At 47.7% G+C, this 25,039-nt stretch overlaps 1 protein-coding gene across 4 annotated transcripts in view; it reads left to right on the top strand.

Moving 5' to 3' along the window:
- PIAS2 (protein inhibitor of activated STAT 2) overlaps nucleotides 1-24,452 on the top strand; it is a 37,355-nt gene extending 12,903 nt beyond the window's left edge. For 2 of the 4 annotated variants that reach the window (XM_077346726.1, XM_077346727.1), the window contains 13 exons: nucleotides 2,636-3,110; nucleotides 5,447-5,531; nucleotides 8,714-8,764; nucleotides 9,611-9,701; nucleotides 10,697-10,831; nucleotides 12,336-12,441; nucleotides 13,303-13,376; nucleotides 14,823-14,983; nucleotides 15,947-16,080; nucleotides 16,992-17,166; nucleotides 18,417-18,556; nucleotides 19,644-19,681; nucleotides 22,034-24,452. In XM_077346726.1, coding sequence (XP_077202841.1) covers nucleotides 2,636-3,110; nucleotides 5,447-5,531; nucleotides 8,714-8,764; nucleotides 9,611-9,701; nucleotides 10,697-10,831; nucleotides 12,336-12,441; nucleotides 13,303-13,376; nucleotides 14,823-14,983; nucleotides 15,947-16,080; nucleotides 16,992-17,166; nucleotides 18,417-18,556; nucleotides 19,644-19,681; nucleotides 22,034-22,222 — 1,854 coding nt within the window. In that variant the 3' untranslated portion in view covers nucleotides 22,223-24,452. The remainder of the gene's footprint in view (nucleotides 1-2,635; nucleotides 3,111-5,446; nucleotides 5,532-8,713; nucleotides 8,765-9,610; nucleotides 9,702-10,696; nucleotides 10,832-12,335; nucleotides 12,442-13,302; nucleotides 13,377-14,822; nucleotides 14,984-15,946; nucleotides 16,081-16,991; nucleotides 17,167-18,416; nucleotides 18,557-19,643; nucleotides 19,682-22,033) is intronic. The other 2 variants (XM_077346725.1, XM_077346724.1) reach the window with 2 other exon arrangements.
- The last annotated feature ends 587 nt before the right edge of the window (nucleotides 24,453-25,039 follow it).

The following is a 25,039-nucleotide window of genomic DNA, read 5'->3' as shown; positions in this document are numbered from 1 at the left end:
GTTTTAGTTGTTTCATTGTTTTATCTGATATCAACCACCATGATATTGCTGGCATCGTAATGGCCTTTGGCTAGAAACAATAAATATCGTATCTATATCTTTGTAGCTTGGCTTTCAGATCACCCGTGGTAGACTATTTTACTCCTGTACTTAAAAGCTTTTCTACCCTTACCTTGAGGTAGACAACCAGGGTTAAGAAAGCTCTGATGAACTGGAGACTAGCAAATCAGAACTGGAAATGTGGTTTGGAGTGAATTTGCATACTGTGGTCTGCCACTGTCTGCTTTTGGTGTGCCACCAAATGGATTAAGCATGAATACTCTTTCTTGAATTGATATCTCCTATCTGGATCATGCTTCCAATTTGCCATGACATGTAAAGGCAAGGAACTCTGCAGTATGGAGGCAGGATTCTAACCTATCCCAGATCAGAAAACTGGTTTGTGGGGAATAAATTTCACTTGGTTCAGGTGGCAGCAGGTTAGCTGGATTAAATCAGTAAGTTTTGAATTGAGCTCTGCGATAGAGGGAACGTAGCTATAGCCTGGTTTTGTGCTCAAACTCAGTTTGCCATGGCTGCAATGTGCAGTCACTATTTTAGGTGCAGTTTCCGAATTTTAAAAAAAGCGAGCATAATTATAACTTTAAATCTGCTCCTGGGGGCAGCTATGCCACAGAGAAATGAATGTATTTATTTTTAATTAATAATGTATTTATATACCACCCCTCTTGGGGCATACCATCTCGGGACAGTTTACAGAAACTAAAAATCCAGTAAAAACCAGTATGTTCCATAAAACAATATATAAAACACATTTAAAATTTCTACCCCCCAAATTGGAAAACTATAGCATCAGCCAAAATCATACTTTGATGGTAGTTTGTCTGCCACGTGCTGGATACCAAGAGGCATTGGAAGAGGAAAGGCATGTAGAAGAGGTGGGAGGGAGGCCCAAAATTTGGATTTGGTTGTAATTATAATTGGATTTGGCCGTAATTATAATTATAATAATTATAAAGAGTGGGGTAACCAGGACCTCAACGACTCTGTTTTTAGGGATTGTCGCTGTGAAAACACTCAAACAGGTGATTTATTCAAGTTAAAGTATCTTTATTTTTTTATACCCAAAGATATTGTGGCTTACCCAAAAAACTTCCTCCAAGAAGACATATCAACACAGAAAATGAGGGAAAATAAAGGCTCTTTCAGCAAAACACATAATTCAAGAGCTAACTGGAAAGGCTGGGAGGAGTGGGGAGCATATTACACATTGGGTGATATTTTCCAGGTTTGGGGTGGTCTGTGGGTGGTCTTCCATCACTTCTAGTTGGAAACTTTTAGAGAACAATCTTGTTGGATGCTTTAGGATGCTTTGGGCTGATCCTGCGTTGAGCGGGGGGTTGGACTAGATGGCCTGTATGGCCCCTTCCAAGTCTATGATTCTGTGATTCTAACCATGATGATTGCTTTACTGGGATAAACCATGGATTAGGCCATGGCTTGATGACTACTAATGACACTATTGATGACACAGGGAGGTTTGACCAGACAGGTGACACTGAAAGAAAGAGATAAGTCATAAAGACCAAGATAAGTCGTAAAGACCAAGACCAAAGACCAAACATGATTTTGCAGTTCCTCAGTAGAACAAGCTTCCTTGGGCAGTGGTGGGTTTGCCATCTTTGGAAGTTTTTAAGTAGAAGCTAGGTGACAAAAATGCTGATTGTGTGAACTTAGGCAGATTGTGAATGGGTGGGCAGAATGGGCGTTTACCATTTAAAAAGTACTCCAGCATCGATTAGAATTTTTGTGAGTTTTTTGCCACTGAGGAAAACGCTTAGAAAGCGCGTTGGTGGAGGCTATAAATAAATTAGAAATAAGAAAGAAACAGACAAGTGCCATCTTCTTTCATCAGTAGATTGCTTTACTTTTGTTGTACTCTGTTCAGCCCCTGTTCTGGTCCAAGGACCAGGCAGTAGGAGATGTGAAAGACCTCAACCCAAGTCCCTGGAGGGCTGCTGCCAGTCTGAGTAGGCAATACTGACATTGACGGATCAACAGGAAGGTGGTGGGTTCTCCCCATCTTTGGAGATTTTCAAACAGAGGCTGGAGAGCCATCTGACGGACAGGCTGATTCTGTGAAGGCAAAGGGGTGGCAGGTTACAGTAGATGAGCGATAGGGTTGTGAGTGTCCTGCATAGTGCAGGGGTTTGGACTAGATGACCCTGGAGGTCCCTTCCAACTCTTTAATTCTGTGATTCTAAGGACGTACTTCAGGCAGGAGCCGGCTTCCTCGGGAGGTGGTGGGTTCTCCATCTTTGGAGATTTTTAAGCAGAGGCTGGAGAGCCATCTGACGGAGAGGCTGATTCTATGAAGGCTCAAGGGGGTGGCAGGTTACAGTGGATGAGCGATTGGGATGTGAGTGTCCTGCATAGTGCAGGGGGTTGGACTAGATGACCTATGAGGTCCCTTCCAACTCTATTATTCTATGATTCTATGAACGGACTTATTCCAGTGTAAGGCAGCGTTGTGTATATTCATCTTCAGCCCCTCCATCTTTTGAGACTTTGGGGTGCTTTGCCCGCTGCCCCCAGCTCTGTACAGTAATGCTTTCAATCTGTTTCCCCCCCTTAGAATATGGTATCAAGTTTTCGAGTCTCTGAACTACAAGTGCTGCTGGGCTTTGCTGGACGTAACAAAAGTGGGCGCAAACATGACCTCCTGATGAGGGCACTGCACTTGCTGAAGAGTGGCTGCAGCCCGGCGGTTCAGATCAAGATCCGAGAGCTCTACAGGCGGCGCTACCCCCGGACAATCGAAGGCCTCTCTGACTTGTCCGCCATCAAGCCTTCAGTCTTCAACTTGGACAGCAGCTCCTCTCCTGTGGAGCAGGACCTCGGCGGGTTCCAGCCACAGCCAATAGCTTCCACTTCGGTCACCCCTCAGTCTCCTTCCTCGCCGCTCGGTTCAGTGTTGCTTCAGGAGACAAAGCCCCGCTTTGAGATGCAGCAGCCGTCCCCGCCAATCCCGCCGGTGCATCCTGACGTCCAGCTGAAGAGCCTCCCGTTTTACGACGTGCTTGACGTTCTCATCAAACCCACCAGCTTAGGTAAGTGTTTGCTAGAACGGTGGAGCACAGTTCAGTGAATCACACCAAGGCAGCAGGAATGCCCTTTCTCTTTAAGTATTTGAAAGGTTGTCACTTGGAGGAGGGCAGGATGCTGTTTCTGCTGGCTGCAGAGGAAAGTAATGGGTTTAAAATTCAAGTACAACGATATAGGCTAGATATCAGGAAAAAGTTTTTCACAGTCAGAGTAGTTCAGCAGTGGAATAGGCTGCCTAAGGAGGTGGTGAGCGCCCCCTCACTGGCAGTCTTCAAGCAAAGGTTGGATACACACTTTTCTTGGATGCTTTAGGATGCTTTGGGCTGATCCTGCGTTGAGCAGGGGGTTGGACTAGATGGCCTGTATGGCCCCTTCCAACTCTATGATTCTATGATATGAAGCTTTGCACAGGAAAATGTTAGAAGTTAACCTGCCACAGGGACCGTGAGGATTCTGCTGGGAAAATGCTGCATGTTCTGGAGTTTACGCATTTAGAACTAAGCTTTTTGCCATGCTTTTTGCTACCTAAAGGAGTCTCAAAGCGGCTTACATTTGCCTTCCCTTCCTCTCCCCACAACAGACACCCTGTGAGGTCGGTGGGGGCTGAGAGAACTCTGAGAGAAACTGGTCCATGGCTACTCAGCCAGCTACATGTGGAGGAGGAATGGGGGATCAAACCCAGTCCTCCAGATTAGAGGATGCTACTCTTAACCACTACACCAAGCTGACTTTTAAGCATACTTGCATATTTTTAAGCATACTTGCATACTACTTCAATATAAGTCAAGCCTTTCTTAACATCTTGTATATAGAATACCTATCCGATAGTTGCATTAAAGAGTTGGTTTTTATACCCTGATTTTCTGTACCAGACGGAGTCTCAAAGTGGCTGACAATCACCTTTCCTTTCCTCTCCCTGAGACACCCTGTGAGGGAGGTTAGGCTGAGAGAGTTTTGACATTACTCCTCTGTGAGAACAGCACTATCAGTGCTTTGATTAGCCCAGGGTCATCCAGCTGGCTGCATGTGGAGGAGCGGGGAATTGAACTCAGTTTACCAGTTTAAAAGCTGCCTCTCTTAATCACTACACCATGCTGGCTGTCATAATATATGAGAAGCCTGCCATAATCTTGCTTCTCTAAGGGGAATTATAGAAACAAAGCTTGCATTCTATATACAAGGAAGAACAACAGGCACTGCTGATAATTACTTTTCTGGATTCTACCACTGAAGAATCACCGTAGTAGAAAAACCTCTTAAGCCTATATTTCCCAATAACCTGGGAGCCCACTTCAAATATTGGTATCAATGAGAGCCACTGTAATGTTAGTGGGTAGGGTATGAGACTAGGATTTTCTAGGATCCCTGGCCTCCTGGAGCCCTTCCCCTTCCTACCCCCTCCCCATCATTAGCCATTGGGTGGGGGGGGGGGTCGACATGACCAGATGTGATCACCCAATAAATGTTTAAGAAATATAAAAAAATAAAATAAAATTATCTAACTTTCCAGCCAGTTGGGAAACCCTTCCAGGGCTTTCAGGAAACCACAAGATTTCACAAAGCCCTGGTTGAGAAAGCCTGAAATAGATGTTACATCAAACCAAACTGTAGTTTTCAAGTCATGGTTTCTGCTAACCACTTAGGATCCCTGTGGGATTCTTGCTCGCTGATCAGTTGCAAACCGTGGTTTGTCAGTTCCTACCCGTGCCAAGACATTCCGATACTTCCTTAACCAAGGTGTTCTTACAGATCTCGTGAGCAGCTAGTCATATTGCTCTGAATGCAATCAAGATAGCATAGGAATTTGGAGATGAATACACGATCCTCAACCAACCAATTTCATTTTTACAAGCATGGTCTTGGTTATGCATACCGTTTACATCCTGCGTGCTTCATCCTGTTGGTGAATAACTTTTCAGATCGCAACTGATCAGTTGTGTCTGCAGAATTATTTCAATATTTATAAGCCGTGCAGAGCACTTCCTAGCTAGTACCGGTTATAGTATGCTGACTCCAAATTGGGGAAGTATCTTCAGTTACAATAGCTCTACAGCCTCCTAACTAAAGCCAAGCTTGCTGAATTCATGAGGACTGCAAAATCAAATTACTTCTGGAACTTAAGAATAGCTGGCAAACTTTAGAGCTATTTGATTACAGATGATTTGTTTATGAGCTTACTTTGTCCTGAATATGTGGAAATATCGCAGTAGCTGTTCAGTTTAAAGTCATGTGTGTGTTGATCTAATTGGGAAAGTTCCACATTTGCCTCTTTCTCAGTTGACTTCTGGACTACTGCAACAATTACCACCATAAAGATTACTTTTGTGTGCCTCTCTTTTAGTACAGAGCAGTATTCAGAGGTTTCAAGAGAAGTTCTTCATCTTTGCTTTAACACCCCAACAAGTCAGAGAAATCTGCATTTCCAGGTAATGACGGAACGTTTTCATGAGTTTACTGGTGGAGAATTTGGTTAACTTCCTTGGGCAAAAGCGAAAGACAAATGAAACGGTGAGGAAACCATATCGGTTTATCTGTGCTCATTGTATCCCCTCTGGGACTAAAGCATGATGGGTAGTCAGCATCCCTGCAGCTATTGCATGGTGGGTGTTTCTTGTTTGTGGGGCAGCTCCTAAACACAGTGGCAAGATATACAACAAAGACAAACCTTGGAAGCATCGAGACAGACCCGACTCCTTACCGGAGCTGGAAACATTTTGCACATCCCCTTCAAGATGGGGCAGCTTCTTCACAACTGAGAGTCGTACTGAAAGTGTGTGATAAATGGTGTGATCACAGCCCCCCTTAAGTTTCACTGCATGTGACTAGACAATGTGGCAAGGAAACCGACAGCAGTGAAAGTGTAAACTGTCAGCCCTTCGAATACAACAAATTGACATAGCAGTATTATTGCAGTACTAGCAAGAAAGCCCATTGCAACCAGGAATGCAATGGGCGCTAGGACCCAGGGGACACCAGGAGGTGTTTTTTTTTCTGCTGCGTGGAGCTGTGAAAGGCTCCGACAGGGTTTTTTTGTTTTCTGCTGCTTGGAGCTGGGAAAGGCTCCTACAGGGTTTTGTTTTCTGCTGCTTGGATCTGCGAAAGGCTCCTTCCGGGGTTTTTTTTCTGCTGCTTGGATCTGTGAAAGGCTCCTGCAGGGTTTTTTTTTTCTGCTAGCTCTCGTGGGCGTGCCGGCTTGGAGCTCCTACAGGGGTTTTTTTTCCTGCTGCTTGGAGCTGGGAAAGGCTCCTTCAGGGTTTTGTTTTCTGCTGCTTGGATCTGCGAAAGGCTCCTACAGGGTTTTTTTTTCTGCTGCTTGGATCTGTGAAAGGCTCCTGCAGGGTTTTTTTTTTCTGCTAGCTCTCGTGGGCGTGCCGGCTTGGAGCTCCTACAGGGTTTTTTTTTCCTGCTGCTTGGAGCTGGGAAAGGCTCCTTCAGGGTTTTTTTTTCTGCTGCTTGGAGCTGTGAAAGGCTCCTTCCGGGGTTTTTTTTCTGCTGCTTGGAGCTGTGAAAGGCTCCTGCAGGGTTTTTTTTTTCTGCTAGCTCTCGTCGGCGCGGCGGCTTGGAGCTCCTACAGGGGTTTTTTTTTCTGCTGCCTCTCGTCGCGCTAGCGGCGAAAGGCTCCTCCGGGGGTGTTTTTTTTTTTTCTGCTGCCTCTCGTCGGCGCGGCGGCTTGGAGCTCCTACAGGGGTTTTTTTTTCTGCTGCCTCTCGTCGGCGCGGCGGCTTGGAGCTCCTACAGGGGTTTTTTTTTCTGCTGCCTCTTGTCGCGCTAGCGGCGAAAGGCTCCTCCGGGGGTGTTTTTTTTTTTCTGCAGCTTCTCGGCGGCTGGAGTCTTGTGTTGTGTTTGCGGCGGGGGCTTCCTTGGGGCCGGCCTGACGCGGTGAGAGACGCTTCGCGCCTCTCACCACGTCAGGCCGGGAGCAACTGCGAGCCGCGCTGAGCGCGGCTCGCAGTTGCTGGGGCTGGGAATCGGAGGGACCAATCGGCAGGCGCTTCGCGCCTGCCGTTTGGTCCCTCCGGTTGTCTGTCATGAGGAAGGGTCCAATCCGGACCCTTCCTCATCCCGGACACATCCCGCCCCAGAACCCCTTACTGTTTTATTTAGTCCGTGGCGCCCGCGGCGCCACGGGCGGTGTACAGATCATCATTCATTCACAGTCAGTGACAAATAGTTACAAAAAGCAAAAAATATGTATAAAAAGGAGTGAAACCAGGGCAATCCTCTACATTAAAATTTTGAAAGCTTTCAAAACAGCCAATTACATCTCACGATTTTTTAAATCCTCTTAGGCAGGGGTAGTCAACCTGTGGTCCTCCAGATGTTCATGGACTACAATTCCCATGAGCCCCTGCCACCAGATGCTGGCAGGGGCTCATGGGAATTGTAGTCCATGAACATCTGGAGGACCACAGGTTGACTACCCCTGCTCTAAGGATATACAGAAAAAGTAGGCAGAGCCCAGTTCTTTCTTAGACTGCTATTTAGCCAGGCAAATCTGGCAGTCTTGGTTGTAAGATCTCTATCAATGTCAGACGAAATCAGTTTGAGGCTTTTCCTCCGCACGCGGGGGCAGTGGGCTAGAATTGAGATTAAGGGAACAACTCATATGTGATTATATAATTTGCATTAAAAAGAATATTTTTGGAAGTCTGTTTGCCCTTCATTTCTTAAACAGATACGTTCTGCTATTGGAAGTTTTTAAATTTCCCTTCCAAGTTAACAGAAGAGCGGGCAACACAGCATAGAAGAGTAAAACATCTTCTGTTATCTGGTTGAATGATGTTGTAGAGGTACGACATCATGATGTTTTTATTAAGTAGATCCTTTCCAAATCGGAGATCCTTGATTGCATTAAGGACCTAGCTTTTAGTTGTCCATTCCTTGCTGGATCTCCTCAGAGCTGATTTGTCAGCTTTCCATTTCAGCTGCTCTACAGCTGTGAAAGCTGTCCAGATATTGTAAGCCAGTGGTCCCCAACCCACGGCCTGCGGCCCGGTGCCGGGCCGCAGCTCCTTCTTCCCTCCCTCCCCCAAGCGAGAAGCTCGCCAGGCCACGAGCAAATCGGCCGCCAAAGTGGCCGATTAGCTCGCGGCCCGGAAAGCTTCTTGTTTCGGGAGGGGAGGGAAGAGAAGCTTGCCGAGCCGCAAGCTAATCGGCCGCTTTAGCAGCCGATTTGCTGGCGGCCTGGAGGGGCCGGGAGGGGGAGCCGCGGCCGCCGGCATGGCGGCGGCACAAACGCGCATGCACGGACTGCCGCGCACGCGCGTTTGCGCTGGGCCTGCCGCGCGTGCACAGGGCCCCGGGCGGCCCTCTTCCCCCCATTCCGGAGCGGCGGTCCGCAGCGGGTGAAAGCTTGCGGACCGCTGTTGTAAGCCATAGCTTTGGTCACTGAGGCTAATGGTTGTATCGCCTCTTGTCCTGTACAGGCAGCAGTCCGTAGCAAGCATGTGTAGTTTTAAGTAGACCGCGTGCTGGTTGGAGATATCCACCCATTTGGGAAGGTAACCTTAAAAATACAGCTGGTGTTGCATGTGGTGGGAGCCAGGTTAGCTTTTCTCACCAATGAGCCATTTCAGCCTTGCCTGACTCCTGCTTTTGTTGTGAACAGGGACTTCTTGCCAGGAGGACGAAGAGACTACACTGTGCAAGTTCAGCTGAGGTGAGAATTTCACACACTGTTTTTATTTGTTTGATTTCTTACCCATCACTGTCGCAATGCATCTTGCGGCGGGTTACAATAAAAAATAAAAACCCCACACAGATTAAAACATTAACCGAACATCCAAACTCCAGCAGTGGACAGATAAAAACCCAATCTCATTCTCCTCCCCCTCCCCCTCCAGCGTCTCAGGGGGCAACTCCTAGGCGTGCCTACTACTCCAAATATAGAAAGGTCTAAAACCAAATGCTCTGAAATACAGAGGGGCCCCTAGATCTTCCACACTCTGGCCTCAACCAAAGACATGGCGGAAGAGCTCCACCTTACAGGCCCTGAGCAACCATGAAAGTTCCTTCAGGGCCCTCAGCTCTTCTGGGTGCTCATTCTACCAGGTCAGGGCCAGGATTGAAATGGCAAACCTCCTGTGGGCTGGTATGCATCAGCAGATTAGTACCCACATAGCCCTGAGGGGAGTGTAAGGTGATAGGCAGTCCCTCAGATACGTGGGACCCAGACCACAAAGGGCACGAAAGGTTAACACCAGAATCTTGAATTAGATCTGGGCTGCAACTGGCAGCCAGTGCAGCTGCCTCAGCACCAGCTGGATATGGGCCCACCAAGGTGTCCCCGTAAAGACCCCAGCAGCTGCATTTTGCACCAGCTGCAATTTCTAGATCAAGGACAAGGGAAGACCCACATGGAGCGAGTTACAGAAGTCAATCCTGGAGGTGACCATCGCATGGATCACACAACACCATAATGTGTGCATGTTTTGTAAAAATGGCATACAGTTTCCATTTGGGATTGTGATATTTCCAGTTAACCAAGATTCCCTTCTGCAAACAGGTTGTGCCTGGCTGAAACCAGCTGCCCTCAAGAGGACAACTACCCAAGTAGTTTGTGCATAAAAGTAAATGGAAAACTGTTCCCATTGCCGGTAAGTTCTTAAATATTTGAGAAGTGTCTATCAGTGCTAAGCACTGAAAGGCTGATGGAGGATTCCAAGCCTTTGACTGGTCAAGCTCCACATACTATGTTGACACGAGGTCATCAGAGCCAGCATAAGAGAGCTTATTTCCATCTTGGGGTTTGTGACTATCAAGTCACAAATGACTGCTGGGGTTTGAAGGCAGGATATATTCAGAGGTGTTGCAACCTTGGACTTCTGTGATGGTGGCCCCTCATCCAAATCCTTACCAGTAAAAACCCTGCGTAGCGTCTGAGATCCAATGAAATCAAGCTAGCCTGAACTGTCCACCTCAGGGCTTATTTCCTCACATTAAAGGTAAAAGTGTGCAAGCACCGGGTCAAGTCTGACCCTTGGGGTGACGCCCTCCAGCGTTTTCATGGCAGACTCAATACGGGGTGGTTTGCCAGGGCCTTCCCCAGTCATTACCGTTTACCCCCTAGCAAGAAAGCTGGGTACTCATTTTACCGACCTCGGAAGGATGGAAGGCTGAGTCGACCTTGAGCCGGCTCCTGGGATTGAACTCCCAGCCTCATGGGCAGACAGCTTCAGACAGCATTTCTGCTGCCTTACCACCCTGCACCACAAGAGGCTCTTGCTTCCTCACATTACTGAAACAAAATAGCTGAATATTACCAATTGGTTGATTAATAATCGACAAGGTTTTGGTATCCTAAACTCCAGCTCTCGGAAGGACTTTATTAGGAAAATGATTCATGTAAGATCTCTCCAGGAAGGTTTGCCTGGCCTTGACACTGGTATATATGCTTCCCCTAACTATTACATGATCTTTAGCAAAATAAATGGTGCTCAGAAATGCTTAGTAATTCTTTCATTGAAATAACTGAATCCCTTTACAAATCCCAATTTTAGCCATACTTTCCCCCCACCCCCAGTATCTGGAGTTTTGTAGTGAAGCCACCTGCTCCCTAAAGAAGATAAGTAGCTTTTGCTCTGCTTTCTAGGGCTACGCTCCACCCCCCAAAACCGGGATTGAGCAAAAGAGACCTGGGCGCCCGCTGAATATCACATCGCTAGTTAGATTATCCTCTGCAGTGCCAAATCAGGTTTCCATTTCCTGGGCATCTGAAATTGGAAAGGTAAGTCATAAGCTTTTCATCTCTTCACAGATCTTTGCCTTTAAAGAGTCCTGTCAGAAGTTAAGGTCACAAGGAACCCATGTAGGCACCCAGGCACATGAATCTTTAAAACAGATGTTTGAACATGAAGCAGTTCAATGGACAGAACTCGCTTGGGTTACAGCAGGCTTTTATTTATTTCTATTTTATTGATTTGTGACGTTTCCATACTGCCCTCCCTTGCGGTTCAGGGCGGTTTAGAGGAAGAGATTCATAGCTCACAGCCCTCTGGGATACTGGTACAATACAGCGAAATAGCCATTAATAACTTAGCAGTATGAACCCGACAGCATTACTACATCATAACCTGTGAACCTTAACAAGTGAGCTGTGGATGTAACCTTGACCAATGGGTGGCCCTTTTTTGTGCATGTTGGGCACAGCTGGTAGTAGCGAGGGGGCTTCTGTGTCCTAGTTGTTGGTGTTGCTTCGTTGGCCTCAGTCAAAGGCTTGGTGAAAGAGCTCCATTTTGCAGGCCCTGCTGAACTGTTTTAGTCCCTGCAGGGCCCTGATGTGGTCTGGGAGTTCATTCCATCAAGTGGGGGCCAGGGCAGAGAAAGCCCTGACTGGTTGAGGCCAGGCGTGCCTTATTATTATTATTATTATTTTATTATTATTAGATTTATAGCCCGCCACTCCCTTGCGGCTCGTGGCAGGTAGGGTTCTTAGGGCCAGGGATCACCAGTTCGTTGGCCCTGGAGGAGCGTAGTGCTCTTGGGGGGTGAGGCATAAGCAGAAAGGCGGTCCCTCAAATACCCAGGACCCAGACCATGTATGGCCTTGAAGGTGATTACCAAGGCCCTAAGCCTGATCTGGGATTCAACGGGTAGCCAGTGCAGCTGTTTCTCAACGAGGGTTTCCTGGGGTTTCTTGACAGCCCTGGAAGGGTTTCCCGAATGGGTGGGAATTAATTTTTATATATATTTTAAAACTGGGTAAACATTTATCGGGTGATATGAAAACACGTGGTCCTGTTGACCTGCCCACTGCTCCCAATGATGGGCCTGGAGGGGGTGGAAAGGGGAGGGGCCCCATTGTCATTGTTGTTAGTATATGTTTGTTGTGCTGGCACTTTGATAAAAAGGCAGACATGTTTCAGCTTGCTAACTTTGCTTAGATTGGGCTTTACCTCTTTTATGTGTGGTTGGATTTTAAAGAATTCAGAACAGTTTCAGAGACATGCAAGTAAAGTTTCCATGGCACACGCTTTCCATTGTGCTTCCATGCTCAGATCCTTATCCCCAGGGGGGACAAAGAGCAGTGTGTGGCATTGTCTTACCATCCTCTCATTTTCTTCTCGCAACATGTTTGTGAGATCCACTAAGTTGAGCCCAAGAGTGCCCACCAAGCTTCTGTGGTAGAGTGAGGATTTGACTTATGCAGTAAGTCGGCGTGTGGCAGTTTTGCGCATTAAAATGATGTTGCTTTTTTGTCTCTCTTCCCCCCCCCACCACCACCACCACAGAATTACTCAATGTCTGTGTATCTTGTGCGCCAGCTTACTTCGGCCATGTTGCTGCAGAGGCTAAAGCTGAAAGGTATTCGAAACCCGGATCATTCAAGAGCACTAAGTGAGTGGAGCAACTCTTCTCTTTTTTCTTTATTGTAATTGCCTTGTTTCTCACCAGCTGTAAATTTCTCTAGTTGTAGTAGTAGTAATAATCATAATTTTATTCATATATGCCACCCTTCTCGGTTGACTCAGGGCAGCTAACATCAGGTGTCGTGTGTTTAAAAGCTGTACAGGGTCTCCTTGGTTCTTGGAGTACTGTATAATTGAGGTGGAACAAAGTTTGAATCCACTGGCAGCTTCAAAACCAACATTTTATTCAAGCTATACGCTTCTGTGTTCATATTCCTTCCAGTTCAGAAGAAAGCTTCTGCTTATCGGTGACTAGCGTCTTCTGTCCCCATCAGAGCAAAGCAATCAAAGGAGGTGGTAGCCAAATACAGAAATGACATGTGCAAAATTAAGTGAGCCATAAGAGCACAGACTTACTTTGTCTTTGAAATTTCTTAAAGTAGAACCTGCTGTTAAAAAATCTAAAAAGCCTACCTTTCATGCAGGAAGGGGAAAAGCAGTACAGAATGGTCTGGCTGTTAGTTCAGGGTTCCAGGCTGTTGTGTTAACCCAGCTTAGTGAGAGAGCCAGCTTTCTGTAATGGTTAGGAGCATGGATTCTAATCGGGCAAGCCGGGTTTGATTCCATACTCCCCCACATGCAGCCACCTGGGTGACCCTGGGAACCACTGTTCTGACTGAGCAGGAATATCAGGGCTCTCTCAGCCTCACCCACCTCACAGGGTGTCTGTTGTGGGGAGAGGAAAGGGAAGGCGCTGAGACTCCTTCGGGTACAGAAAAGTGGCATATAAGAACCAACTCTTCTATTGCACCAAACTGCATCTTGACTTTTTTGCCAATCTCTCTCACAGTTAAAGAGAAACTCACTGCCGATCCAGACAGTGAAATTGCAACCACCAGTCTACGGGTATCGCTGATGTGTCCCGTAAGTAGAGACATGGAAACATGTGAATGATCCTTTACAGGGAACTCCTTATTTATTTAGCCTTCCATGGGAGAAGGCAGTTATGTGAACAGTTGGCACCCTTGGGGTTTTCATCACAGTTCGAATCTCCCTAAAATAAGTGAATGATGGGGAAGGCGACAGATCCATTTCTTTTGAAACGAGGACAGGAAATGGCCTGTCTATAACCAAGCTTCTGGGGATTTCAGAGGAGAGGGAGGGCCTATAGCTCCGTTAGACGAACCTGGCACTTTGCTTACAGAATACAGCCTGTTGAGTTTTAGGAATCTGCTGCTCAAGGGTCACAGGGTCTGGACATCCCTCTCCTGGAGAGCAGCTGATGGGAAAGGTGGACTGTGCTGGGTAGAGAGACCAGTAGCCTGACTTGAGACTCAGCTTCTTTGCATATGCCAGGAGTGGCCAAACTGTGACTCTTCAGGTGTTCATGGACTACAATTACCATGAGTCCCTGCCAGCATGGCCAGTGGGCAGGGGCTCATGGTGTTTGTAGTCCATGGAAAGCTGGAGAGCCACAGTTCGGCCACCCCTGGCATATGCGTAAGCCTGCTTCGCGTGGGTGGGGGGGAGGGACATGTCTTTTTTTGGGGCTGCAAATGTTTTGGACATTGGATGTGAGCCTGCCATTAGGCATCGCTGGGGTACTGAACAGACCTTCACTTCATTGCTCCCCTGTGCCAGTGTCCCCAGAATTTAATGTTTCTATAGCATGCAAACTTTGCAATTTCCCCCCAGTTGTCAAGGAGACTGTTCATAGAAACATCCTGTGCATGCAGTGGCTTAAACAAGGGTCATAATGGGGAAATGTTAGGACTGAAACCTTCTGGAAAGGAGTGTACTACCTTGGTGTAGTAGTGTTTAGGAGTGGTGGATTAAATTGGATTAAATTCCCCACTCTTCCACACACGGCCAGCTGGGTGACCTTGGACCAGTCACAATTGTCTGAGAGCTCTCTCCACCTTGTCTGCCTCACAAGGGTGTCTGTTGTGGGGAGAGGACGGGAAGGCGATTGTAGGGCTCCTTCAAGTGGTAAAAAGCCTCATGAGATATATGAGGCCTGCTTGGTGACCTTGGGCCAGTCCCTGTCCTCTGAGAACTCTCTCAGTCCTACCAGCCTCCTAAGGTGTCTGTTGTGGGGAGAAGAGAAGGCGATTGTGCGTCACTTTGAGATTCCTTCAGATAGTAAACAGCGGGGTGCAAAAAGCTAGCTCTTCTTTGTGGGTGGGGAGGGTGAAAGAGGAGTTTGTGCTTTGCTCAAAAAAGCCACCCATTCCCTCAAGCTGAAATTCATAGGCTGTGGGCTATGTAGAGACATGGCTAAGGCATGGCTTTAAGTCTGTTCTTACAAGACCCTAACAATGGACTTCTTTTCCCTTCTGATTTCCTCTTTCTGTCTGGCCGGGTCCCCAGCTGGGTAAAATGAGGCTGACGATCCCCTGCCGGGCTGCGACTTGTACTCACCTGCAGTGCTTTGATGCAGCCCTCTATCTGCAAATGAATGAGAAGAAGCCCACCTGGATCTGCCCGGTTTGTGACAAGAAGGCTGCCTATGAGAGTCTCATATTAGATGGGTAAGCTACAGTGGTGATTCCTTGGTTTTCATTCGTCCTTTCCAGATCTCTCCAGATGTCCTTGGACTACAATTCCCATGAGCCCCTGCCAGCAGGAATTGTAGTCCAAGGGCATTGGGAGAACTACAGTTTGGCCAGTGTACGCAATAATGGCAGACGTTGTTGTTATTGTTGTTGTTGTTCAGTTTATTGCCCACCACTCCTGAGATCGGTTTGTGATGGGTTACAAATCCTGATTGGGCCCTCCGAGTGTCACTCTTTGCCCAGCCGGGGCATTCCAGCACAGTTGTAACTCAGAATTCATAAAGTCTTTTTTCTATACCGGGATAAAAAATCGGTAACCAGTTCATCCTTCAGTGATCCATCCAAAACAGAGTTAGTATGTATACTGGAATAACCACATTATATTCTGACATTCGACTGAAGTAACCTCCTCTCCGTGCTTTTTCACAAAAGCTGATGCAACTCTACAGACACGTTTAACCCTTTAGGTGCCAGTGTTTGCAGTCTTATGATCCAAACTCTGTGCAGAGAGAGAAGCAGCTCCACAAATAACAGGGCCGAGGAAGGTGCACAGCGTAAAAACCTCCGACACAAAAGCAGAATGCAACGCTGTTAAGCAAATTCAAAATGAATGCAATTAGGCGCTATAACATGCCAAATGTTTATATGTTAAGTATAGCTCCTAACTTAAATGGATTTGAATTTGGCTAACACAGTGTTGGATTCTGCTTTTTTGTTCCGCAAATAAGAAGGTCCAAAGCCATGAAGAACTTGGTGTGCGAGAGCCAGGGCCTTAAACTGAGCTGGGTGACAAAAGGGCAGCCAGTGGAGCATCTGCAGAACAGAAAGAACCTGTTTTGGACAGCTCTTTTGCCTTAATGCTTGTTTAATTTTAATGCAAGAGCTCCCCTTAGGACAACGGGCAGGTGCAAATCCATAATGTTTGATGTTGTTTTCCAGGCTCTTTATGGAAATTTTAAATGAATGTTCAGACGTAGACGAGATCAAATTCCAGGAGGATGGAAGCTGGTGTCCCATGAGGCCAAAGAAGGAGTCCCTGAAAGTTGCTGGCCCGCAGTGCACGACAATAGAAAGTAAGTGGTGTGGGAGTTGTGGGTGGGCAAGGCCTATTGATGTTCCGTCCCTGGAAATTTACACCCATTGAAAAGGGAGAAAGGGGTCTTGGAGGCAAGTAGATTCCAGGACAGCTGTACTTTAGAGACCAACAAATATAAGCTTCCAAGACTCAAAACTCTCTTTGTATTTAGAATCATAGTCATAGGGGCTATACAGGTCATCTAGTCCCACCCTCTGCTCAGTACAGGATCAGCCTAGATCATCCAGGATAAGGATCTGTCCAGCCGCTGCTTGAAGACTACCAATGCGGGGGAGCTCCCCACCTCCTTAGGCAGCCCCTTCCACTGCTGAACTAGACTCCTAGAATCCTAGAGTGGAAGGGGGCCATTGCTGCAGGTCCTATCCTTTGCTGCCAACAGGAACCTTTCCCTCTAAGAGAGAACCTTTCAAATACTTCGAGAGAGCCATCATGTCCCCTCTCAGTCTCTTCTTCTCCAGGCCGAACATTCCCAAATCCCTCATCCTTTCCTCACAGGGCTTGCTCTCCAGGCCCTGGATTTATCCTCTTCACTCTCTTCTAAACCCTCTCCATTTTGTCCACATCCTTTTTCATGAAAAGAACGTCGACTCTTGAAAGCTGAAAATCTTCTCTGTCTCTGGCTGCTCTTTGCGAAATGAGACGCCTTCTCCTTCTGTGACGCGCTCCTTCTACTAGAAAGAAAACCAGAGGAGCAACTTTATTCAAGGAGCGTGGCCACACAGCCAAAGCCGTAGAGGGCTTGGCAGTAGTTGCCTCATTCAGGGGTAATTTGAAGCTGTCAAGAACACAGTCAAACGTGCATTATTAAAACCATCAGTCCGTATCCCCCTCTTCAAATAGGGAGTCGTGTCTCAGTCTTCTTCCTTCCGATGCTCCCCTCCTTTCCAGGTTCCAGCATTGTCGGCAAGCCGTGCTCCACGCCAGTGACCAGCAGTGAAGTCAGCAAGAAGAAAGTGGATGTAATCGACCTCACTGTAGAGAGCTCATCGGAGGAGGAAGACGATACGCCTCCCAAAAGGAAATGTATATATATGTCTGAAACACAAGCAAGTCCCACCAAAGGGTTTGTGAATTTCCTATGCTTGTTCATGTAATCCAGTCTATTCGGGGCCTTGTTCTCTAAGGTTGCTTTTGAAACCCCAGGGGGGAATCTCCAAGTTGGGCTGGCACATACCGATACTGTCATGCGAGAAGGAAGACAGTGAATCAAATTGGTAGTGTAGACAAGCTTGTGCTGAGGTCACCCTCAGAGGTAAGCAGGAAGGAGGCGTTTGCTTTGCGTTTCGTATTGCATTCTGAACCTCTGACATCCCTGGTTTTTTGTAGCAGTGTCGACTTTAAATCTGGCAAGCCGGGTTTGATTCCCCGCTCCTCCTGCACATGCAGACAGCTGGGTGACCTTGGGCTTGTCACAGCCCTGATAGAGCTGTTCTCACAAAGTAGTTCTGTCAGAGCTTTCCCGGGCTCACCCACCTCACAGGGTGTCTGTTGTGGAGAGAGGAAGGGAAGACGATTGTAAGCCGCTTTGAGCCTCCTTCGGGTAGAGAAAAAGAGTAAGAGAAATAATTTACCATTCCTCGGCAGTCTCCCATCCAAATCCTGACCAGGGCCAGCCCTCCTTAGAAGAAGAAGAAGAGTTGGTTCTTATATGCCGCTTTTCCCTACCGGAAGGAGGCTCAAAGCGGCATACAGTCGCCTTCCCATTCCTCTCCCCACAACCGACACCCTGTGAAAGAGGGGAGGCTGAGAGAGCCCTGATATGACTGAAGAAGAAGAGTTGGTTCTTATATGCCGCTTTTCTCTACCTGAAGGAGGCTCAAAGCGGCTTGCAGTCGCCTTCCCTTTCCTCTCCCCACAACAGACACCCTGTGAGGTGGGTGAGGCTGAGAGAGCCCTGATATCACTGCTCGGTCAGAACAGTTTTATCAGTGCTGTGACGAGCCCAAGGTCACCCAGCTGGTTGCATGTGGGGGAGCGCAGAATCGAACCCGGCATGCCAGATTAGAGGTCCGCACTCCTAACCACTACACCAAACTGGCTCTTAGCTTCCAAGACCTGAAGGACCTAGCCAGTCTGGGCCATCCAACTCAGGCCAAAGGTAATATTATTATTAGGTAATAAAACTTGCAATAGTAAAACGTCAGAGCCAAAGCCCTAAAATGCATGGAAATTGTACCTTCAGTTTAACCCCAGGTTTTGGTTTGGTCTCACTGCTGAGTTGATGCTGTCGAGAGCTCTGTGATTCCAACCAGATGTCATTCATAGACTAACCACTGGGTTGTTTCTAACTTTCCCCCTGCTCTTTCCAAACAGGGTGCTCATGTATCAGCCGTCTTCTGTTCGAGTCCCTGGGGTCAATACAGTGGATCCTGCTGCTATTCCACCATCATTAACTGACTACTCTGTTCCATTCCACCACCCACCGATATCAAGCATTTCGTCAGACTTGCCTGGTAGGTAGAGGGTGTCTCTTTCTTCCCCTCCCCACAGCCCCAACTTATTCTTATAAATACTATAGATAGAGGGCTGTGTCTCAGGGCCAGGGCGCCTCCCCTCCCCTTCATGGTCTTATCATTTCTCTCTTTGCGTTTATTTCAAGATATCTGTTTTCTATTCTATTATTTGAGTCCAGTAGCATCTTAGAGAGCAATAAGATTGGTGGGTAGGAGTTTTTGAGAGGGCTTCCTTCATCAGATACAACCAGGAATTTCCCTGAGCCCTTATATCCCAACTGGTGTTCAATGCTTAGGTCAGGCTTTCACAACAGGTGTTTTGTGAAGCCCTGGGGTTTCTTGATGGCTCTGGAAGGGGTTCCCGAAAGGCCGGGAGAATGTTAATATATATATTTTTTTTAATTGTTAAACATTTATCAGGTGATATGACCATATTTGGTACTGTCTACCCACACACTCCATTGCAAAATGTCCAATGATGGGCTTGGAGGGAGTGGGAACGGGAGGGGCCCTGGGTGGTAGTGTACACAGGTATGCTCTACAGCCATGTTCTGCACCATTGCACCACTTCTGGGGTTTCTCAAAGCCTGAAGAATGTTTCAGGAGTTTCTCAAGGGCAAAAAAGCTAAGAACGGCTGCTGTAGGTAGGTAAGGGTTCAGAGAGCTCCATTTGTGTTTATATGTGACAAGTGGAGCTTCAACTCTCAAAAGCTCTTACCCTCAAAATTTTGTCGGTGCCGGACTCCAGTCTAGCTGTTCTCAAGCCAACGGACACAGCTGCCCTCTGAAACTAACTTAAGGGGTGTCCCTTCGGGTGTCCGCTGCATGAGGGGAGGATAGCTGTTCTGTTCTTGCCTCAGCTAAGGAAAAGGGCAAGGACTCTCAAATATTCCTGCCGTGCCAGGGGTGAGCTGGCCAGCACATTTACTAGGCCACATTCCCTTGAGCAAATTGCAGTGTCCTCTTTCAAGGTTCTTTAGCCGGCTACTAAACATTTTCATTATTTTTTTGAGTGGGGGGAGGCCCAGATGAATCCGAAGACCGAGGTAGTCTGTTTTCTCAAGGTGGATGCATTTCTTCTTTCCAGGTCTGGATTTTCTTTCCTTAATCCCAGTTGATCCACAGGTAAGCATTTTGGCTATAAATTACTTGTTTTTGCTTTTGTTGTACAAATCTAAACTGGAATAATTTGGTAATAGGGAGGGATCAGTTTCTAGATTCAGGTTCAACTCACCCATTTCCATATCCCTGCTTGTTCCGTTAGAGGGGGAAAGGTGGGCTGGGGGTACGTTCCTTTTCCTGCACCAGAAAGATCTGTCCTGATATTGATTCTTTCATGGGGGACCCTTATTCCATGGGAGAATTCCAGGGGAACACTTACTCTGTGGCCACAGGTGGTCTAGAACTCGGAGAAATGGGCTGAAAACTCAACCCAGTCATGAAGTTCGCCAAGTGACCACCCTGGAGACATCATTCTCATGGTGGTTGAGATAAAATAGGGGAGGGAGAGTCAGGTTTGCTGGACAGGACTCCTAGAAAGGAAGGTGGGATAGAACTACTTCGAATTCAGATATAACAATTTGTGCAGTGAACTGCATGGGAGAAAAGTCTCCAGTTTACACAGCAAAGTGGAAATGAATTGTTCCAAAAAATCTTGGAAGCCAGAAGTTCGAGGTGGTTGTACGTGGCTGGGGGAAAAAAAACATTTATGTGGCTTGCTAACAACAGATTTATTGTTTAGGACAATTTTATTTAGGATTGCAGTTGACTAAATTTAATTTTAATTTATTGGCAGTCCAGTGTGGTGTGGTGGTTAAGACTTTCCCACACCTCCACATGAAGCCGGCTGGGTGACCTTTGGCCGGTCCTGCTTCTCTTACGGCTGTTCTTGCAGGGCAGCTCTCTCTGAGCTCTCTCAGCCCCACATACCTCATAGGGCATCTGTTGTAGGGGGGGGGGAGAAGAAGAGTTGATTTTTATAACCCACTTTTCGCTACCTAAAGGAGCCTCAAAGCAGCTGATAATCGCCTTCCTTTCCTCTCTCCACAACAGACACCCTGTAAAATAGAGTAGGCTGACAGAGCTCTGAAAGAACTGCTCTGGGAGAACAGCTCTAATTTTACTGTGACAAGCCCAAGGTCACTCAGCTTGCTGCATGTGGAGGAGTGGGGGATCAAACCTGGCTCTCTAGATTAGAGGACCTCGTTCCTAACCACTAGACCACGCTGCTCTCTGCGATTGCAAGCTGCTTTGAGACACTTTTGTGTAGTGAGAAGCTAGGTATAAGAACTAACTCCTCCTCTGCAGAGATTTTACATTGATGGCCTTTGTCCTTTTAATCCTTGTTTTTGTTTGCATTGCATGCCGCCTTGAATTCCACGAGGTAGAACAGAGGTGGTAAAGTGGTAGTTTTATTGTAGAAAACCCTCTAGGCTCCCTGCAAGACATGTTAGCTTGAACCACGGAAGTCCTAGAAATTTGGGGAAGAGGGCTAGTGCTGTAGCTTGGTTTCTGCCTTCCTTATCCCCCCTACCAGGCCCCACAGGGTGGGGCTGCAGATCAGCAGATCCCCCTTCTGCGCAGCCTGGAAGCATGGCAACGCACTGTGCGAACAGGCCGCTCCGAGTCACGTGTCTTGAATCCGAGCCGTGCTTCAGATAGAACAGTTAGCTTGCCAGGCTGCACCAGACGTGTCTGAGCACAGGGGTCCCCCACGTGTTCTCAGAAGGTGGGGGAAGCCCGGGGGAGCTTCGGATGGGCCGTGCAGGGAGAGCTGATTGGCCGTGCAGATGAAAAGAACCGTGGCTTTGGCGACGCCCACCATTATTGCTGGTGTCGGTCTGCCTTGAGCATTTTAAAAATCGCCGCTCTTCTTCCTTGCACTGGGTCTTCTTTCGCATGCCTGGCTCTGCCCCCTCCCAAACAAGCAAACAGTCTTTCTTTATTAGCGTGATAAAAGGGATAAGAGAATTAATAAAGCCATAACAGACCTGTCAAAGTCAGAGGACGATAATAAAATTAATAGAACCATTATAATAACAGATGAATTATGGGAGTAAACAGTTCTCAGCTGTCAAGTTTAGCTAGACCACGTCCTAATAGCAGCTGACAAAAACTTTGCCACCCCCCTCAATCAGCACAGGGTTGTGTCCATTAAAAACAGTACTTTAGCCTGGTCAGAAGCCCTGGCACACCTAGTGTGGATAAAAATTTAACTCGAATCCAATGAACAATAAAACATGCAAGACAGATTCAATTCTGCCCCCTCCCACCAAGCCCGTACTACAGCTGTGCCCACCGCCCCATGTCGGAATCCCAAAGGCATCCGCAGGCCCAGAAAGTCCGGGGACCCCTGTCTCAGCAGCAGTATAGCCCCGTTAGGGCTTGGGATGCTCGTGCTTTCTTTTTTCTTTTTGGTTTATCTTCCCCTTGTGCCTCTCGTCTCTCCTCCTTATCTGCCCCATTGTTTGTTTCAAGCAGTACTGTCCTCCTATGTTTTTGGATAGTCTCACCTCGACGTTGCCCACAAGCACCACCCCCGGCAACATCATCACCTCCACCAGCCACCAGGAGAGCAGCACTCGCGTTAGCTCCTCGGGCCGGAGCGAGGCGGCCGTCATCACCAGCAGCGGGGCCAGCGCCCCGGACATCATCTCCCTGGACTGAGCGAGTGAGAGAGACGGGGGGACCCTTGGACCTTACGGGGGCGTATTTATTGAAGGAGAGGCCTCTGTGGATTTTGTTGCCCTCTCTGCCAGCGGATTGACAAAGCCAGCGCAAGAAGGAAACTGTCTGGAAGGATGTATTCTCCGGGTTTTTTCCCCTTCCTCCCCCCACTTTGGAGGCACACAGTTCGTTTTGGAACAAGTCGAGCTCATTACGAAGAAGCAGACATCGCCTTGTCGCTGCATGGATTGGGGTGGGGGTGGGGGGTCCCCAATTCGGATTTTAATTTTTATTACAAACAGCAATAATGTAAAAAAAAAAAAAAAAAAAAAGCAAAACAACACCCCACCACCCAGCTTTTTTGTAAAGTAAAAAGCACTTAATTACTCCAGCTTGACGAGAGCCTGCATTTAACCCAGACGAGAGGAAGGCGTTGTGCTGTTTCCAACCCTCCTTGGGGTCTGGAATGCATCTTTGGCGGAGCAGGAAGGCGAAGTTTTGGGGAAACGACCCCCTGCATGTACTTTCAGCGTCCTTTGTGCCGTCCCGTTCCAACTTCATCTCCATCCTGGCTTCCAGAGCTGGATCGGTTAATCTTTGCTCCGATAACTGCTCCTTTTAAACGTGCAAGGAAAGAAAGCAAAGCTTGAAACAGAATCCCTCCCCCCCCCCTTCAGAGAATCTGCAGGGGGAGGCGAATGCTATGCAATGGCAGCTCCACGCTCATCTCCATGTTCATAAAAATGTGAATGCAAATCCAGCAGTTACCTCCGGGACTGGGGCAAAGGGTTCTCCTTGGATGAAGGAAGAGAGTTCCGCTTCTCTCGCAAGCCATACCCCCTCCAAGGACGGCCGGTGCTTCAAATGCGAGCGTGTCGGGATGCCGCATTTTGCCTCCATTACGAGATGGAAACGTGTTTTGTTTTGTTGCGATTCAATGGTCACAAGACCGGTTCTCTGCCTCTTCAGAGGAAGCTCAGAAAATGAAATACTTGACTGCATCGATCGATCGCCTTTGCCAAATTGCCAAGTTGTGTTTTTTTTTTTAAAACCCCGCCTCCTGCTTGGGATGCTGATACTTTGGGCGGCAGGTGTACAGGCAGCTTCCCCGCTGTTGAGGCCCCCTCTGTGGCCGTGCTTACAGGTTTCACCCGTCGGCGGACTGTTCCCGAGCATCTTTGGAATAAGAACGGCAAGGCAGCTGGCGTTTGGCTCCTTCATTTGGAGCGTTCTTAACCATCCATTTTCCCAAGCCCCGTGCTGGGAATCCTCCAGCGATGGGCGGGGTAGATGGTTCGACTTTTCTGTTTTTGGTTAGAATTAACCATCCGGGGTAGGGGTGGGGTGGGATGTTAGTAGCCGGGTAGAACCTAAGCCACATGAATTGTACGTTGGTTAACAGGGGCACCTTTAGAGGTGTGGCGATGACAGGTATTCAAAGCACACGGCACCCTACCTTGACCTGTCTTACTAAAAGAAGTGGGGCTGGAAAGGGAGCCTGACCCATGCTCTACAGTCGTGGCTCGTGGATTTTCCTGCGTGTCATTCGGAGGGGAAAGTCACGCTGACCACTGTTCCAGCAGAGGGCCTGCAAATCTTTTCCACACACTTCTTGGCAATGATGTAGAAGGGATTTCAGGTGATTCTTCTCCTGCCTTGGATCTTCTGTAGCTAGAGGTGCCCTAATGGTCAAAACCAGGGGTGGTCAAACTGTGGCCTTCCAGATGTCTATGGACTACAATTCCCAGAAGCCCCTGCCAGCAAATGTTGGCAGGGGCTCATGGGAATTTTAGTCCATGGACATCTGGAGGACCACAGGTTGACCACCCCTGGTCAAAAGCCATCCTTTACAGTCATATTTTTCCATTTCTCCTCCTTCCTCCTCCTTCAGTTTTCTGGATGTTACCCTGCTATGAATTAAACACTTCATTCTCCCACCTGTTAAATCCTTGCACTCGATTCAGTGTTGGTTTAGGCTTCAACAGTACTCTGCAAACACCTGTTCTGAGTGACTCTACATAGAGGTGTCTGAATTGTGGGGGCGGATATTGGGTCTTGTTTCAGTTCTACCCCCCTGCCTCCCCCATCTCTTCGTTCTCCATGAAGCTGAGTTTCCAGCTCATAGGATGGGGTCTTGCATTTCATCCCGTTTCTGTGTTGGCTAATTTTGTACTCACGAAATCTGGTCTCCTGGGCTCCAAATAAAGCCATGCTGGTTTCTGATATTCTTGATACGTTTCGAGTGCTTTGCTGCCCCGTGGCTAACGAATGCTTTAGTAGCGGGCCTTGACAAACTTCCTTTGTATCGAACAGCCAGACCCCATATTTAAGAATTAGGCAAGTCATGGTTTTAAGAGCCACCCCCCACCCCCGGTTAAAATTGCATTGTTAAATCTCTGTAGCCTCTAGGTTCGAGCTCAAACTCTGAGATCCACAAGCAGTTTGGGGATGTGAAAACAGCCAGGTTTGATTTGTTCGTTAACACGTCCTCAGTGGGAAAAGAACCTGAATTAGTCTGAGACAGAGGAACAAACCTTAGATGTGTGTCTCATCCATACCAGTCTTCAGCCAGCTAGCTGGTTGGGGAACGCTCATACCTGAATCTGAGCCAGATAGATGTTAGCACAGCTCTACAGCCCAAAGCCCTCTTCCTGCAGGCCAATTCCTGTCCCAGGTGCGCTCAACCATAAGGTTTAGGAAAAAAGCTCCATTATATTGGTGGCGAGCATTTATGAGGACTGCAGAGGGCGTTCAGGCTAGAGAAGAGCAGAGCTGGTTGGCCATTGCCTGCCTCTGCAGTGATCCTGGACTCCCTTG

Source organism: Paroedura picta, chromosome 7, assembly GCF_049243985.1.
Source record: "Paroedura picta isolate Pp20150507F chromosome 7, Ppicta_v3.0, whole genome shotgun sequence".
Lineage (NCBI taxonomy): Eukaryota > Metazoa > Chordata > Lepidosauria > Squamata > Gekkonidae > Paroedura > Paroedura picta.
This window is presented reverse-complemented; position numbering and strand designations above follow the sequence as displayed.